The sequence below is a fragment of the Eulemur rufifrons genome, chromosome 16 (assembly GCF_041146395.1).
Source record: "Eulemur rufifrons isolate Redbay chromosome 16, OSU_ERuf_1, whole genome shotgun sequence".
NCBI classification, from domain to species: Eukaryota; Metazoa; Chordata; class Mammalia; order Primates; family Lemuridae; genus Eulemur; species Eulemur rufifrons.
In genome coordinates this window covers 92,015,833-92,032,938 of record NC_090998.1, presented here as the reverse complement: position 1 = coordinate 92,032,938, position 17,106 = coordinate 92,015,833, and the positions used below count along the sequence as shown (strand labels likewise).

Below are 17,106 nucleotides of genomic sequence, written 5' to 3'. Positions count from 1 at the left end.
AGTTGAGAACTGAATATTTTTCCTGGCAAGAAAAGCCTGGAAGAACTGCTAGTCAGTTGGTGCAAGGTCTGATGAATACAGTGGATGACAGAGTTTCAAGCCCAGCCTCTGTAGTTCGAGCAGCAGTTTATGCGACATGTGGTTGAGCGTTGTCTTGCAAGAGGATCGGCCTGTCTCTATTCACCAATCTCAGCTGCTTAATCGCAAACATCCTCATCATTTCTTCCAACTGGTAACAGGAGACTTCCGCTATAATTGACTGACCAGGTTCCATGAAGCTGTAGTGGATAATACCACCGCTGGACCACCAAACAGACACCAGTAGCTTTTCTTGAAGAAGATTCAGCTTGGGACTGTGCTTCCGCACTTCATCTTTACCCAGCCATTAAGAAGAATGCTTGCAATTGTCAAAAAGAATCCATTTTTTATCACAATAACCATACAGTGCAGAAATGGTTCATCTTTATATCATGACAGCAAAGAAAGGCAGGCTTTGAGGCAATTTCTCTTCTGACGCTCATTTAATTCATGCGGTACCCATCTATCCAGCTTCTTTACCTTGCTGATTTGTTTCAAATGGTCCAATACTGTTGGAATAGTAACAGCAAACCTTGCCGCTAATTCACACATAGGTTGAGATGGATTTGCTTCCACTACAGCTTTCAGCTTGTCATTATCCACCTTGGTCTCAGGTCACCCATGTGCCTCATTTTCAAGATTAAAATCACCAGAACAGAACTTCTCACACCACTGACATTCTGTGCATCCATCAGCCACATCCTTCCCAAACACTTCATTGATATTTTGAGCTGTCCGTGCTGCATTGGTTCCACGATGGAACTCACATTCGAAAATAACACAAATTTTTGACTTATCCATGCTTTCACAAAAATTGCTCTAAAAGAAATCTGAAAGATAATCACAAGCCAAAACGTGTATTTGAAAGACTCAGGATGTACCTTCACGATAAAAATAAAACAGGAAGTGTCAAAGTGAAATGTCAGAGATATCAACTGTCAAATTTAGCACTTAAGGAAATCATACATTTCATACTTAATAACGTAGTCAATGTCCATCAATAGAAAACTGCTTACGGTAACTGAGGGGACATCCGTGCAATGAGGCACATGCAGCCAGCAGACTAGTATGTGCTCATGTGAAAAGATCCCCATAATTTATCATGTCAACAAAAGAAAGGAGCAGGACAAAAAAATGTGGAGAATAGGGTTATTGTTTAAAGAACGTATGTGTTTTATACATGTGTACAATATATCCAGAAGCATGCAGAAGAAACTGTTAGCTACGTTACCTCTGGCGAGTGGACAGGGGATTGGCCAGGGAGGGAAACGTGTACATTTCACCCCAATACCCTTCTGTACCAGTTCACTTTCTATAATGTTTTTTCTGTACTTCTATATTAATATTTTGAAATATATACTTTTTTAATAAAGTGGGAATAGTCCACAGAGCCAAACACTGCCGAAAGGTCAAGTAAAATGAAGGATGAAAGGAGCTGCTGGACCTGGCCAAGGGAAGTTGCCAGTGACCTCTGCCCAGGCTTGTTCACTGTAATCCCAAGGGCAGAAGGACAGAAAGAACCCACGGAGGAGGAGGAGGAGGAGGAGGAGAAGGAGGAGGGTGTAGTCCAGAAGGGAGACTGCTCCACAAACGGAGAGAGGCCCATGAGGAGATGGGGAGTGTATAACCGGTGAGTGTTACCATCTGGGCCCCACAGGACAGGACGACACACACGGGAGCGCTCAGCATGGTGCCCAGGAAGGGCTGTGCAGTGACCCCACTGGCTCCCAGAATCATGCTGGGAGACTCAGGAAGAACACAGGATGCACCGGCCTTGGACAAGAGGAAAGATTCCTCTTTCTCCAGGACAAAAAAGACAGGAGGCAAATGTAAATGCAAGTAACATGTAAGTTTGTAAGAGGTACCCCAGGAACTGAGGGGGTTCAACTTGGGGTGCAAACACCTTCAGGAGTAGGAGGCAGGTCTCCAGTGGAGAGGCTGGGGACAGGGTGCTCTGAAGGTTGAGATGGGGAGATCTATGGGTTCTTCAGAAGGGACAGGAAAAGAATGCCAAATAGAGATCACACTTACCTCAATGAGGTTTTTAGCCTTAAAAACATCTCCGATTTCACAAATGATGATATCATCTTTAGTCCTTCCAAGCCCATCAAAATGAACATGTTGAACAACCACCTAAACGTGACAGGTGACATGGGGGCATTGAGTATTATGTATGACACAAGACAAGAGATTACGCATCAAAACTAAAGACACACGTCTAACATTAATTTCAACGTTTTTTTTTTTTTTTTTTTCCAAGTTCAATAAACCTATACCTCTTACTTCTGGCCTTCATTCTTAGTTTTCACACCTGGTCACTTGGACTGACCCTTTGCTAGGTCCGCACTTCCTGTGAACCAGATCTGTAAGGTCTCTCCAGCCAGCTGTCCTAGAAACACGGCCCTAAACCCAGGCAGGCCGCAGACGCCCTCCCTGTCCTTGCCAACATGCTCCCTGAGCACTGGCCTGTGGTTGAACGCTGGCCTTGACCTCTCACTTAATAACTGTGTGCATCTTGCTAAAGATCATGCATGGATTTCAACACAGCACAACAAACGCTGACTTGAAAAAAAGCCCGTCTCCTCACCAGAAAGTAAACTCTTCAGGAGTTGGAAATTTAAATCTCAAAGGCAAAAATGTTTAGGAAAAGTTTCATTTGAGACCCATGGTCTTTTTTGCTGGGAGTAGAGAAACAAAGTATAAATTTAAGTATCATTCGAGTTTCTTTTTGAAATACTTTTTTTTAATAACATAAATACAAAAAGCTGTTTGCCTAAACCTCCCACATAAATAATCACCAAGGAGAAACTACTTCTCTAAAACCAGAAACTATTCTCTAAAACTCACCAGTCTTTCTAGCACTTGGTTATAAACTCTTCTCAGATGAAGGCACCGACACAGGTTAACTCCTTTACATCTCCCTTGTGGTTTATGAAAGGGAATGTGCCTAGTAACAATTATATCAAGAACTTCAAAAGGAAACTCACATCTTTGTTTTCAAGAATTTCCTGTTTAGCTTCAGGTTCAACTTCGACAAACTCAGCTTCTTCTCCTAATGCTCCAAAATCAGGTCCACTTGATGGAAGAGGCTCCAGACTCTGAAAGGGAGAGAGGAACTACTGATAAATGGCTTTGTAACACACACAAACACAAATTAAAACTTTTGAGTTTTGTCTTTAGATGGTGCTCCAGAAAATTCAGTATTTGTTCACTCCGGTGCGTGAAGGCAGGGGACAGGATGGGGAATAGGGAGCAAAAAGGCAGGTGTAAGCTACAGTTAACATGCAAGTTCTTGGATTGGTGGTTGACTCATAAGTACTCACTAAATAAAACAGATAAAAATTAATTAACTAAAAGGGCCACGCACAAGCCCCTGATGACCGTGTCGTGAACCAAGGATTATGACTAATCTAATTCTATACACTTGAGGCCCATTTGAAGGAAAAAAAATCATTAAAAAGTAAAGTGCTGGCCGGGCGCAGTGGCTCACGACTGTAATCCTAGCCCTCTGGGAGGCCGAGGTGGGTGGATCGCTTGAAGTCAGGAGTTCGAGACCAGCCTGAGCAAGAGCAAGACCCCATCTCTACTAAAAATAGAAAGAAATTAGCTGGACAACTAAAAATATATAGAAAAAGTTAGTCAGGCATGGTGGCGCATGCCTGTAGTCCCAGCTACTTGGGAGGCTGAAGCAGGATTACTTCAGCCCAGGACTTTGAGGTTGCTGTGAGCTAGGCTGACGCCACGGCACTCTAGTCTGGGCAACAGAGTGAGACTGTGTCTCAAAAAAAAAAAAAAAAGGTAAAGTGCCACAAAGATGTTGATCAGGGAAAAGAAAAAAATTTCCTTCCCTGTTGTTATAGAAAGTATCCTAATTTTTCAAATCGAAATTGTATACATTTTAAGATAGCTACACTGGATACCAAATTACTAAGAAAACATGTTGTTTGGACCCTGATGGATTTTTCCATCTCAGGATGTCTGATGATAAAAGCATTAAAGGGAACTGCACATGCTCATAAAATGGGCCAGAAAGCGGTCACTTTCCACAATCTACACTGGTATTAAAAACATTAGAGCATCTTCTGAATAAGCATCCCGTAGGTGGTGTTTAGTGTCTCCCACCCCTGCCCTAAAAGGCTCTGATGGTCCTCAAAAGTACCTGAGGGATGGACTCCAACTAGATGCCTCAGCAGAGCACGCAACCAACTCCAGCACCTCCGCCACAAGGCCCACGTCTGCTACTCCAGTCTCCATTTCCACTGCCTGCCCCTCTTCACGTTCAGGCTTTTGCACACCTTGGCCCCTCTTCCAGGATAACTTTCCCCTACAAAGCTTAAACATCCACCTTACATGTCATCTCCTCTGCGAGCCAATCCTGGCTTCTTCAGGTAGAATCAGTCCCTCCTTGACATCGGAAGTTTTCTGACCTTCACAGGTACCCCTTTGTTTCCTTATTTTTATCTGCCCTGAACCATCAAAAGGACTCGATAAATATTTGTGGCATGGCAAAGAAATGAATTGTCTTTTTTGTCTTCATTCAACAAATATATACTGAATGCCTACATTGTGTTGGGCACTGGGCTCACAGCAGTGAACAAGACCACCCTTGTGGTTGAGGCTGAATTTTACACACGCACAAAAAAAAAAAAAAAAAGAAAGAAAGAAAAAGAGGAAGATAATGCTGGGCAAAAAACATATAATTTCACATCATTATTCTTTTGTTGTACGATACTTTAAAAACAGAATCATCATTATATCTCTCAAAAGTATGAACAAATTAAGAATACATGCACATATTCATTCCTCTTAATCTGAATGCTTAATAAATATGCTTTGTCCAAGCACAAAATTTATATTACATCATGCTAAAAAATTCCATTTCTGTTCCCAAAATCTGAAAGCATGAAACAAGGTTCACCAAAGACCTGCCAGACCCATCTGTATTCTTTTTTTTTTTTTTTTTTTTTTGAGACAGAGTGTTGCTTTGTCACCCTGGGTAGAGTGCAGTGGCATCACCAGAGCTGACTGCAACCTCAAACTCCTGGGCTCAAGCTATCCTCCTGCCTCAGCCTCCTAAGTAGCTGGGACTACAGGTACACACCAAGATGCTCCGCCAATTTTTCTATTTTTAGTACAGATGAGGTCTCGCTCTTGCTCATGCTGGTCTCAGACTCCTGAGCTTAAGCAATCCTTCTGCCTCAGCCTCCCAGAGGGCAAGGATTATAGGTGTGAGCCACTGCACCCAGCCCCCATCTGAATTCTTTAAGCTGAAATGCAGACTTCAAGTTCACAAGATGCTGTCTTTGTGGTTGCACAGTTACATCAAAGCTTGATGTCCTAAATTAACTGTTTTACTAAAAGAGGTTTATTTATTCACCAAATACTATTAAGATCCTACTACGTGACAAGCACTGACAAGATCCTTGCCCTGATACAATTTACATTCCAGTGTCTAGAAGAACAAGCATGGGATAAGTATTTGGTAACATGAATTAAAACAAGTATTTGCACCTAGCTTCTAACCGTTAAACAGATTAGTCTAGCAATGTGTCAACAAGTTTTTATTGAGCACCACGTGCCAGGCACTGTGCAAGGCAGTGGGGACAAGACATGAAATGAATTTAATGAACTCCGAACAGCATCTTTAAAGTGATACAGACTCGAATCAAATATAAAATATAACAATACAAGGCCGGGTGTGGTGGCTCACACCTGTACTCCTAGCACGTTGGGAGGCTGAGGCAGGAGGATTGCTTCAGCCCAGGAGTTTGAGGTTGCAGTGAGCTATGGTCCTGCCATTGCACTCTAGCCAGGGCAACAGAGTGAGACTCTGTCTCAAACAGAAAAAAAAGAAATAGAAGTCATGGGTGCCCTTTCCAGGAAAAGGCTTCTATAAAGGCCCACCTTATGAGCCCTGAGCCACTCCCTAGTCATACATGTTTTAAACAGTAAAGAGAAATTTATCCTTTGGGGGAGACTGAGAGAACCACGCCTGGCTTTTAGGCTAGCATTCTAAGGGCTAAGAAAATAACAAACTTGATTGTGTAGACTTGGGAGCTAGTCAACTGTATGGGAAATTGTAGTTTGTATATTTGCATGAAGTCTAATGAAATATTTTAAATGAGGATATATTTATTTTATGTTTATTTAAATGTTAGATTCATAATACTTTTTTGAAATAATTATTTTGATTTTAAAAAGTTTAACTTTTTATTTAAAAATAATTGCAAACCTCCAGAGAATTTCCAAGAATAAGAATAGTACCCATTTGGTACAAATAATATCCATATACTCTTTTACTCAGATTTATCTCTGGTGAACATTTTACCTTATTTGCTTCTCCTGTGATCTCTCATTATCTGTGTGTGTGTGAAAGAGTATGTGTGTATATGTGTATGCAAACAACACACACAATGTGTGTATGATATGTTTTTTAAAAAGCACTTGAAAGGAAGGCGCTTATCTCACGGTTCTTTATCTCTAAATACCTCAGTGTATATTTCCTAAGAATAGGAACTATTCTTTTACATAATCACAGCACAGTTATCAACTCTAGTAAATTAAACATTGAAATAATACTTTATTTAATTGACAGTCTGTGATGATCCACTTAACCCAATAGTGTCGTTCACAGAGTTTCTAATTTAAAAATGACTTTTTCAACCTTAAAACTATATGAATGTACAGAAAGTTCACATGACACTCAGTGTAAAACTGTGCTGTGGCCTCAGCTTCCAATATATATTATACATATAATATTAATATATATTAGAAAATATTTCTGCCAATATTTTATTTTATTTTTAGTTAGACTTTAGACTTAGCTACATTTATATATAGATTACAGATAATTTTGTAGACAACCTGTTGACTTCTATTAATAATTGACAAGACTGGCATTATAAGATGCTATTTACACTTGGTTTGCTGAGAATGCACATCAACTCGGACACCTAGAGTAAGAGTTGTAAATGTTTACTAGAATGCCCATCACATTAACAGGATTCCACACTATATCCTGGAAGCTGTGATTTAGAGGCCTACTACACTGTCTATTGCTTGGATCTTAATTCTCTAACGTGCTGTCATTCTTCTTGTTTGTACGTAGATCCCCCTCACGGGCTCTGGTTCTGTACCATACCATCAATTCCTGTCCAGGTTTGGTGGAATTGACCTAAACGTAAACATTATAAAGAAGTTAAGGGTTTTGTTTGCTCATATGAAAATGTGAAATTTTAAATAATGTATAAGAACTGTGACATTAAGCCATTAGAGCTGATCATATCAACAGACATATATGGAAGAGGGGTTGGTAGAGCTTATCCATTTAGAATTTAATGCAATTAATCGCCACATTTTATTTAGAGAATATTCTAGCATCTATATGAGATACACGTCAGAATAAGATAAAGATTTTGTAATAAAATGTAAACATAGCAAATTAAAGCAAGATAAAAATATTTTACATGCAATGTATTTAAATTTGGAAATAATGGATTTTAATCCTCAAAATATTAAGATGGCAAATTTAAAATTGGTTGGTTTTTATACATTTTTAACATTGCTCATTGGAAAGTGATCACATTGTGGTGGCTAGAAATGAAAAAAAAAAAACGATCTTTGTATGAGCTCCTCTAGTATTTTGTAGTTTTACCGTAAGCCTGGGGCTTGCTTGCTTTATCTGCAACATGAGCAGGGTGGAGTATGACTTTTTATGTCTCGATCAACAGTTTTTGATTCTAGTGTATGATTTTGGAAATATCGTTTTAGTAAAAAAAATTATTTACTCATTACCTGACTCTAAATGAATAAGCCTCATTTTCTCAGGAGGATCGCTTGAGCCCAGGAGTTCAGGGCAACATAGAGAGACCCCCATGTCTACAAAAACTAAAAAAAAAAAAAAAAAGACACTGTCTCAAACTATAACAGATATAAATGATAAATATTGTTTCACAAAATTTTGTTTCACATGCTCATGAGAATAATACCAGGTGGCAATGTCAAATGTTTTCTTACTGTGATTCCTTATCAAAAAGTTGTAAAGACACTGGCTAGAGTGATGTTAAGATCAAATAAAAGAATTGAAATGGAAAACCAAACACCGTATGTTCTCATGAATAACTGGGAGCTAACAGATAGGTACACACAGGCACAAGGCAATATAAAGGGCATGAGAAACCACGAAAGGGGGAAGTTGGGAGGGTGGGTGTGGGATAAAAACTTACCTATTGGGTACAATGGACATTATTCTGGTGATAGACACACCAAAAGCCCTGACTTAAGCATTATGCAAGATATCCATGTAACAAAAACACTTGCACCCACTTAATTAACATTTTGAAATAACAAATTATTAATTAATAAGTTTTTAAAACAAGGACTGAAAACATTTGTTTGTCAATATATTAATCAAATGAGCAGCAAGTTCAGCCTCAAAGGAGCTCCATAAAAACTGAGACTTTTTTTTGTTTTTATCTACCCCTAGCACCTATGACAGTGCCAGGCACACAGTAGGCCATTGGCAAATATTAGTTCAATATTAGTTGAATAAACTAATGAATGCTTTCTTTGTTCAAGAACGCTACAAGGAATGCAAGACAAGTAAGTTCCTACTGTAATATCTAGAAACTTAGAATCTAATCGGATAAGATGAAAATGCAAACAGAGCTCTGTATACAAAGTAGCATATAAATGGCACCGGAGGAAAAATGGCAAGGAAGGCGGCAGCAGGTCCAATGAGGGGGAATAAAGAGGTCTACGTAGGTAAGTTACCTGAACTGCGTTCTGAAAGATGAGAATATTTTGATAGCTAAAGATAGGTGACGGAGTGCAATAGCACAGTCCAAAGAGTGTGTCAGAACAGCAGTGGTGTTTGATCTGAGTGAAAGATAACTGAAGGGCAGTTAAAACCATTTCTGGATGCGAGGCTGAGATATCAGCACTAAACTCTTTTGGAAGTTAACGAGGAACTACTGAAAACTTCTGAGCAGAGCAACTGAAAGAGGAGTGTGGCAAGCAGTTAGCAAGCACCAAGCACCCAAGGAAGTACTTCACATGCATTAAGTCTTTGAATTCTGCCAACACCCTGGTGAGGTAGATACTGTTTCTACTTCCACTTTAAAAGGAGTAACTAAGGCACCGAGAGATTCTGTCGTTGCACGATAAACAGCAGAAAAGATGCCTTCTAGATAGGTCTAGGTTAGAATACTCCCAAGTACCCTTCATCTTCTACAACGACTCCGGCAGCCGCTGGGCAGGGAGATGCTGGAGAGGTGCCCAGTAAGGAGAGAAGTCAAATCCCGGACAGAAAGAACGTGTCCACTGTGGTCAAGGACAGCATGGAAGCTTCGTTAGTCCTTTCTGGGCCACTGACTCGCTGAGTGACCTTGAGCAAGTCCCGTCCCTCCTCTGAGGACCAGGTTACTGCTCGGAAGGAGCAGGCCAGATTTGCTGGCCCCAGGCGACAAGTGTGTGGCCTCCTCCACCCGGCCCTGCCGCCCTCGGCACCCTCTCACCAAGGGAACTCTGGGCGCAGCCACCAGAGCACCCACGAGACTGTCTCCCCGCGGCGCCTGTCCGCCCGGCCTGCCTGCCCAGAAGTCACACAGCACGCGGCCTCTTACCCGGGCGTGCACCGTCCCCATGGGTCCCTCTCCAGCCGCCGACTCGCGGAACCGTCCCGGCCCGACGCAGTCTCAGCTGAGGAGGGCAGAAGGCGAGTCCGCTGTGGCGGAGCGGCGGGTTAGTGCAACTCCCACAAGTCTCCGGACGCAGAGCACGGAGGCGGCCATGATGCCCCCTTTCGCCACGCCCCCTGGCCTCACGGCGCCTTCACTCATTGGTCGCTATAGGCCCGTGACCCGGATGTTCAAACGGGCGCCGGGAAATCCTGAGGCCTGGAGACTGCGCAAGGGTAGAGCGTGCACTGTCGCCGACTGCGGGCGCGAGGAGGCGGGTCTGCGAGAGAGTCAGTTAGGAAGCAGGTGCCTGGCATTGGCGCCTGGGAGAGAGACCTGTCCCGCTGAGGGGTGCTCTAGGGCTGCGGTCCCTAAGCCACGGGCCGCGGGCTGGTACCGGGCTGTGGCCTGTCGGTAACCGGGCCGCATGAGCGCCTGAGCTCTGCCGTGGAAAATTGTCTTCCAAGAAACCGGTCCCTGGTACCAAAAAGGTTGGGAACCGCTACTCTAGGGCATCACACAAGTCTCCCTCTTAAAGCTCCTGGCGCCGGACCTGGTGGGTGCTGTGCTTGTTCCCACGCGCCGGGGGGAACCCCGAGACTCAGCCGGGAGACCCCGAGTCCCGCACTGGTCGGATCTCATAGCATCTCGAACTGCACAAACCCGGATTGTTGCCCTGACGGCTCTCCTGCTGGCTGCGTGGACCCTTCAAGTCACTGGGACCCCCCAGGACCTGCGTTTCCTCATTGTGAAAGGGAAGATGATGGTCATCTCCACGTCACAGGGTTGGATTAAAAGGATCTGCACATGGTCTCTACCAAAAACAGAAAAATTAGCCAGGCGTGGTGGCGCGCGCCTGTAGTCCCAGCTACTCCGGAGGCCGAGGCAAGAGGATCCCTTGAGCCCCCAGGAGTTCCACACCAGCCTGAGCAAAAGCGAGACCCCATCACTACTCTAAATAGAAAAATTAGCTGGGTATCTTGGCTCCAGCCTGTGGTCCCAGCTACTCGGGAGGCCGAGGCAGGAGGCTCGCTTGAGCCCACGAGATTGAGGTTGCAGTGAACTAGGATGACAGCCGACACCACTGCACTCTATCTGGGGCAACAGAGCAAGACTTTGTCTCAAAGCAAGAAAGAAAAAAGGTGTGCGCATGAGAGACGGAAAGTAAAAGCTCCTGGCATAGTGCACAGCACACAGTAGGCACTGGATATGGATAAATGACCATCCATTCAGTTACAACGGTAGTGAGTGAGAGCCATCTCGGTGTTTGGATAGGGGCCAGTCACATCAGTGAACAAGACAGCCATGGGCTTACACTTGGTGGCAAAACAACTCCCCCACCTCAAAAAAAAAAAACACAAAAAACCCAATATATAATAAATAACAGGCACACGTTGTGATAAATGCAATGAAAGAAACAAATGACAAAGAGTGGGAAAAGAGGAAGTCTCAGTATTCTGTGGGTCATGTTACCATTCCCTCCTGATAACATAAGCATCATTATTTCACCTCCTTTTCTTCTCCCCCTTACTCCCTCCTGGAGACCCTGACACCTCCCCCGTTTGCATTTCAATAGCAGCACTCTAGGCCTCCCTAGGCTAAATATTCAAAGCCCACATTCCCCTTCTTGCCTGCAAAGAGGCTGCACCCAGGCCCCTGCCCTTCCCTCACTGTGCCCCTTGCAGGTTGACCTGTCCATCTGTCTTCCCAACCACACCGTGAGCCCCACGAAGGCAGGGGCCCAGGCTGTCTGGTTCACTCACTGAACCCAAGTGGAGACTCAGTGAATATTTGCTGAGTTACTGCTCTCCTACCCCAGACCAGGGCAGACGGAGCCAATGCTCAGCCTCAGCCATGAGCAGACAAAGACAGAGCTGGGAGGGGACCCAGGAAGGAGGACAAGAGGTGTGGTGTAATCCTCCCAACACCCAAATACCAGGCTCTCCAAGATGCCCACCGGACTATCCTGACATTCACTGCTATGTTCCTGGCACTTAGAACAGTACCTGGCTCAGTAAATATTTGATGCCATCATCATTGCACTGGAGGGAAATTGAAGATGACACATCTCCCCCAGCCCCAGCCCTTGCTCACAGTGTTCCTTCTGCTTAGGGTGCCCTTGCATGGCCAGTCTGCCTGCGAGTGCCCTTACGGCCTTCAAGGCCCAGCCCACACTGACCCACACTGCCCAAGGGCGAGGTAGTCACATCCCCTGACCCCCAGCCCCACCGTCACCAGTGTTCCCCCTCCACAGAGCAGTGTTTCTCTTAGTGTGTCCTGGAGAGTCCCTCCGAGGTGATTATGAAGAATGCATATTGCTGGGCCTTGGTCCGGACACACTGAATCAGAATCTCTGTAAGGTAGAACCTGGAAATTTGGATTTTAAAGAAGTATGCCAGGCCATTCTTTGGCCCACTGTGTAAGAACTCCTCATTTAAAATACTTTGTTTCCATGTCTTCCTTCACCGCTAGTTTCCAAAAGTCTTTGAAAACATGTGTCTTATGAGTAACCAGGTCAGAAACGGGGTAGAAGAGGGGTGGAGGCACAGGTGGGAAGAGGAGGAAGGCAGGCCACTGGCAGGGCACGGGACGGGCATCAGGGCAGGTGCATGGCAGGCAGGACAGCCCCCCACAAAAGGAGAAGCGTGGGCAGGGCCGGGCCGGCCTGCAGGAGGGAATGTGGGTGGAACTGGGCTGGAAATGAGCTGTGACGCCAGGCAGGTCACAATCCTCTGAGTGTCCATCTTCTCTACTGCAAAATAGTGGGAGGGGATTGCTAAGGACGCTGCTTATTCTACAGAAGATTTTAAAACTCCGTTTAGATTTCACAGTAGGAAGTAATAGATCCTGAGCATTTGCAGGCTTTGAAGCCCACATTGGATCTCATTTGCCAGGGTATCGCCACCGTCAGATCAGTTCCCGTTTCCCTCTGACCAGAGCAGGCTTTATGGACAGACCCGCTGGCTGGCACTCAGTCCTGATTCTATTCCCACGCTGTGTGGCCCTGGGCAAGGTACGTAGAGTTCCTCTCTGGGTCAGAGTTTCCTCTTTCATAAAGTAGGGGCAGTACCAGCATTGTCCTCAGAGTGTGGCTTTGAGGATTCAATGGGTTAAAACATGTCAAGCTGTGCCTGGCCCAAGGATTACCTGTCCCTGTTACCGTGTGCCCGGCACCGTGCTAAGTGCTTTTTGTAAATGGTCTTCTTTAACCGCCAGAGTAAGGTGGCTGGCCTTTAACAGAGAATGAAACTGCGGCTCCGAAAGAGTAACTAACCCTGAGTCCCCAGCTTGCAAGCCAGGCAGGACCCAGGAGTGTCTGACAGGGCCCCATGCTCTTAGCGACCTCAGTGATGCCCATAAGTCACAGGGCTTGGGGAGAGGACTAAAGTACACGATGGCTTGCTCAGAAGCCTCCCAAGCCTGGGTTCCCTTCTTTGGGCAACTTTGAAAGGAGGAGGGGAGGGAAGGGGCTCAGTCACAGGCTGCAGCCACCACGTGTCTGTGTGCAGAGAGGAGCTCGAGATGCTGTTCCCCCGTCACCTGGCAGGACCCGCTCCACCTCCTTTTGAAGCCAGTTTCACAAACCCAAACTTGGAAAGGCCCCCAGTGTCCTAGGCTCAGTGCCCACAGACCCAACAATCTCTTCCGACTTCACGGGAACCTGCCCCTGGCCACCGAAGTGAGGCGTTCAGGGTCTTGCTGACACTGAGCTCAGACGCAAAAGGCTATGTTAGGTCTGAACAATTTGACAGAGATTTGCAAAGATAATCTAGGAGACTGAACAAATTGTAAGCACAAGTCACACAAGCTGGGCATTTACCTGAAAATCATTCTGCCAGTTCCCTGAGCCTCACTTTTCTCATCTGTAAAATCGGGATGAAAGCAGTGTACGAGGAAATGTCTGAGGACTGAGTGAGACCAGGCATGGGGCCGGCACACTGTAAACATCGAATAAGCCAGATTCTCTTTCTCCAGACAATCCCCCTTTTCTGCATGTCTTTCCTTATTCTTCTTGAGTACTCCACTTCTAAAGGATAAGCCGTGGGGTTGCCCTGCAGATTGCAACAGGAGTCCAGAACCAAGTACTTGAGAGTGTATTGTGTGCAAGGCCTTGGGGCAGGATGGCAGAAAGCCCAGGTGGAAAACAAAGTCACCGTGCTTTACCTTCCCCCTCAGACAAGCACTACCTCTGACAGTCAATGCATAGTAACCTATGAAAGGTTCTGAGAAGTCCTGCAATGCATATTCCTGTTTACTTCTCTGTAACCTAGTATTTCCTGAATGTATTGGGTCATAGAGACTTCGTGAGTTTGGTTTTTGAGACTTTCTGTGGCCTTCAGCAGTGCTGTACACTAGTATTTCTCCTGCTCCTCTGTTGGGAGGAACCCCCATTCATGTGACTTGCTTTGGTCAACACACTGTGAACAAAAGGCATGTGTCACTTCCAGAGAAAAACCTTTAAGAACCGTATTTCTTTCACCTGCCACAGCAGTTGCGATCTCCAGATGCTGGGACAGCTCCAGGCTAGGTCTCGGAGTGAGCACAACTGAAAACAGAGCCCAGCCACGTCTGCTGGGCAGGCAGCGTGAAGAGAAATAAACCTTTTGGGGTGTTGTGGTCGTTGTTGTTGTTGTTGTCGTTGTTAATGCAGCATGGAAAGGGGCAGCCTTGCAAAAATACAGGAAAACACCTAATGTCACAATTTCCCCAGTAATGGTTAAAGATCAATCCTGAGTTCTCTCACTAACAGGCACTCTGCAGGAGTGTTTTGCACAACTTCTGAAAAGAGCTGCATGAACAGAAAAGAGATGTAAATCTCTCTATCAAAATTGTTGTTTTTGAGAATCTGCTTTATCCAGCCTAAAGAGACCCTGAGCGAACAGCAGGGTGAGAGCTCCAAGCCTCAACCCATCTGGAGGACAGAGTCCTATCTCCAGTGAGAATCCCTCCTCCAAGGAAAGGCAGGAAACCAACTCTTGGACTTTGACATCCTGGCAGTGTTTGTTATCTACCTGCCACCAAGAAGAAGGAGCGGAGCAGACGCAGCGGTTTCTGGCTGGACCTGCCATTTTTACAGCTGCCTTTGGAAAGGCCGGATGGCTGGCTTTTGGGACAGCACATCCTTCCTCTTTGCACCCCCCTGCTGGTCCTTTCCGGACCCCCCCCCCCCGGAAAAGTAAATAAGCCTTTTCTTTCTGTCCTGATCTCTGTCTGGGGAAAGCTTTCTGAAACCCACATGCACCAGCATTGCCACCCTAACAAGCATAGCCCAGCCTACCCTAGAAATTTCTACAAGGAACTCAGCATTCCAGAAAACTTGGTGTATGAAGTGTTTATGTGGTCTGCTCAGAGGTAGAAATGAAGTTTAGTGACTACACTAGTTCCCTTAATAAAATAAAACCCCAAGTGCCATTGGCCATGTGGAGGGGAGGCGTCGCCCACCTATTAGCGTGGGACAGCCCGCAGCGTGGGCTACTCTGGGCCCCCGGCTTGTCTGTCCCCTTCCCCTGGGTGAGCATCCTAAGGTGAGGGGCTCATCTCTGTCTCCTCTGTCTCCCAGCACGTGACCTCTGAGGGGTGACGGTGTGGGTGAGAGCCGGGGGCCAGGGAGAGGGCCACAGCGGGAGGAAGAGGCTCTGAGGTGTGGGTGGGGCTGCAAAGGGCTGCAGGGGAGGCCGGGGCTCCCAGGGAAGGCTGCGGCTGGGTGCGGGGTGCTCGGCTTGCCCAGCAGCAATGTGGAGGGCAGATGGGCCCGAGGCTGCGAGGCCGACAACAGCCCCCCGGCCTCCATGGGAAGCTGTTGCAGCAGCCCAGGTGGCACGTGCTGGACCTCACCGGGGCAGCAGAGGGCTGGGGACCAGGCCAGATTCCAGAGAGGTTAGCGGAGGCAGGACTGGGGGTAAGTGCCCAGTTCCAGGCTCGGGTGGCTCTGGAGCTGGCAGAGCAGAGGCGCTCTGGCTAGGGGGCTGAGGGTGAGGTGCTTCCTATGGTGAGTGGAGCCAGCAGGTGGACTTGACCCTGCCACAGCCAGAGACAGGAGAGGGTCCTTGGAGTGAGTCAGGCCTCCCTGGGAGCCCCGGTGCACACTTACCAGAACAGCCACGCCGGGGCCTTGGGGACAAGCCCAGTGCCCAGAATGGAGATGGGGCAGCATGAGAATTTGGGGTCCCAAAGGAAACAGAGAGATTCCAGGGGGGATTGGTCCACAGTGTCCAGGAAAGAGCCCCTGGGCTGTGGCAGCGTGGAGGCCACCTGGTCAGGCAGGGCTGAGGAAGACTGCCCTACAGGAGCTCGGCCGTGAGGGAAGCCCAGCCACACTGCAGCTCCCTGCAGAGGTGCAGAGACAGGGAAGGCCCTTGGAAAATCACATTTATTAGGAGTTATTTTCTGATGCTGAAAGTAATGCATGTTGTTCACCATAGAAGTTTAGAAAACACACATAAGCACAACAAATAAAATACAATTACATCTGTGACCAGCGTGAGCAAGAGCAAGACCTCATCTGTACTAAAAGTAGAAAAATTAGCCAGGCGTGGTGGCGCCAGCCTATAGGCCCAGCTACTCGGGAGGCTGAGGCAGCAGGATGGCTCGAGCCCAGCAGTTGGAGACTGCAGTGAGCTAGGCTGATGCCAGGGCACTCTTCTTGGGGCAACGAAGTGAGACTCTGTCTCAAAAAAAAAAAATGCAACTGCAAATAACAGCCTAATGATAACCACTATAAATGCCCTTTCAGTCTTTTTTCTATATGTACGCACAGATGCAAACACGCACCCACACACATTTTATTTTTGTAAGAAAATTGGGCTCATACTCTGCACTGAGTTTTGCTCCCTGTTTACCACATAAAACTCCTGCTCCCTGACATTACATACGCTACGCATTGATTATTCCTGAGTGGTTTTTTTCCAAAGCATAAATACACCATAAATTAAAGGGCCGGCTTGATTGGATGAGGTGGAGGAACTTCATAGGCTTCCCTGGAGGCGGTTCGAGGGGAAGGCCTGGAGGCGGGTGCCTGCTGGGATCTTCATGGGGGCTGGCAAGGGAGGAAGGGTGGGGTGGCATTTGAGGCCCAGGTGCGAGGGAGGCCTTGGCCATTTCTAAAAGAGCTTTATACTTCCTTACGTCCTTATCTTAGTACACACTTAATAAAAATTATAAAACAAGTGCTCGTTTTAAGCAGGTTGAGTAATTTTAAAAACCAGAAAGAAAATAAGCCCCATGGTGTCCTATCGGCCGTTTAACATATTTGTTTCCCAATAATGGTCACAAAACCCACATATGTACGTGTCTAAATGGAAATACACTGGTTAGAAAACACTGTTAAAGTTTAGTTACATCTGCTGATGAC

General features: G+C 46.1%; 1 protein-coding gene across 1 annotated transcript in view; it reads right to left on the bottom strand.

Moving 5' to 3' along the window:
- The window catches only part of SAMM50 (SAMM50 sorting and assembly machinery component), a 36,524-nt gene extending 26,651 nt beyond the window's left edge, over positions 1 to 9,873 (bottom strand). The window contains exons 1-3 of the mRNA XM_069489439.1: positions 9,702 to 9,873; positions 3,066 to 3,176; positions 2,110 to 2,211 (exon numbers count right to left, since the gene is read on the bottom strand). Coding sequence (XP_069345540.1) covers positions 2,110 to 2,211; positions 3,066 to 3,176; positions 9,702 to 9,722 — 234 coding nt within the window. The 5' untranslated portion in view covers positions 9,723 to 9,873. The remainder of the gene's footprint in view (positions 1 to 2,109; positions 2,212 to 3,065; positions 3,177 to 9,701) is intronic.
- Between the last annotated feature and the right edge of the window lie 7,233 nt (positions 9,874 to 17,106).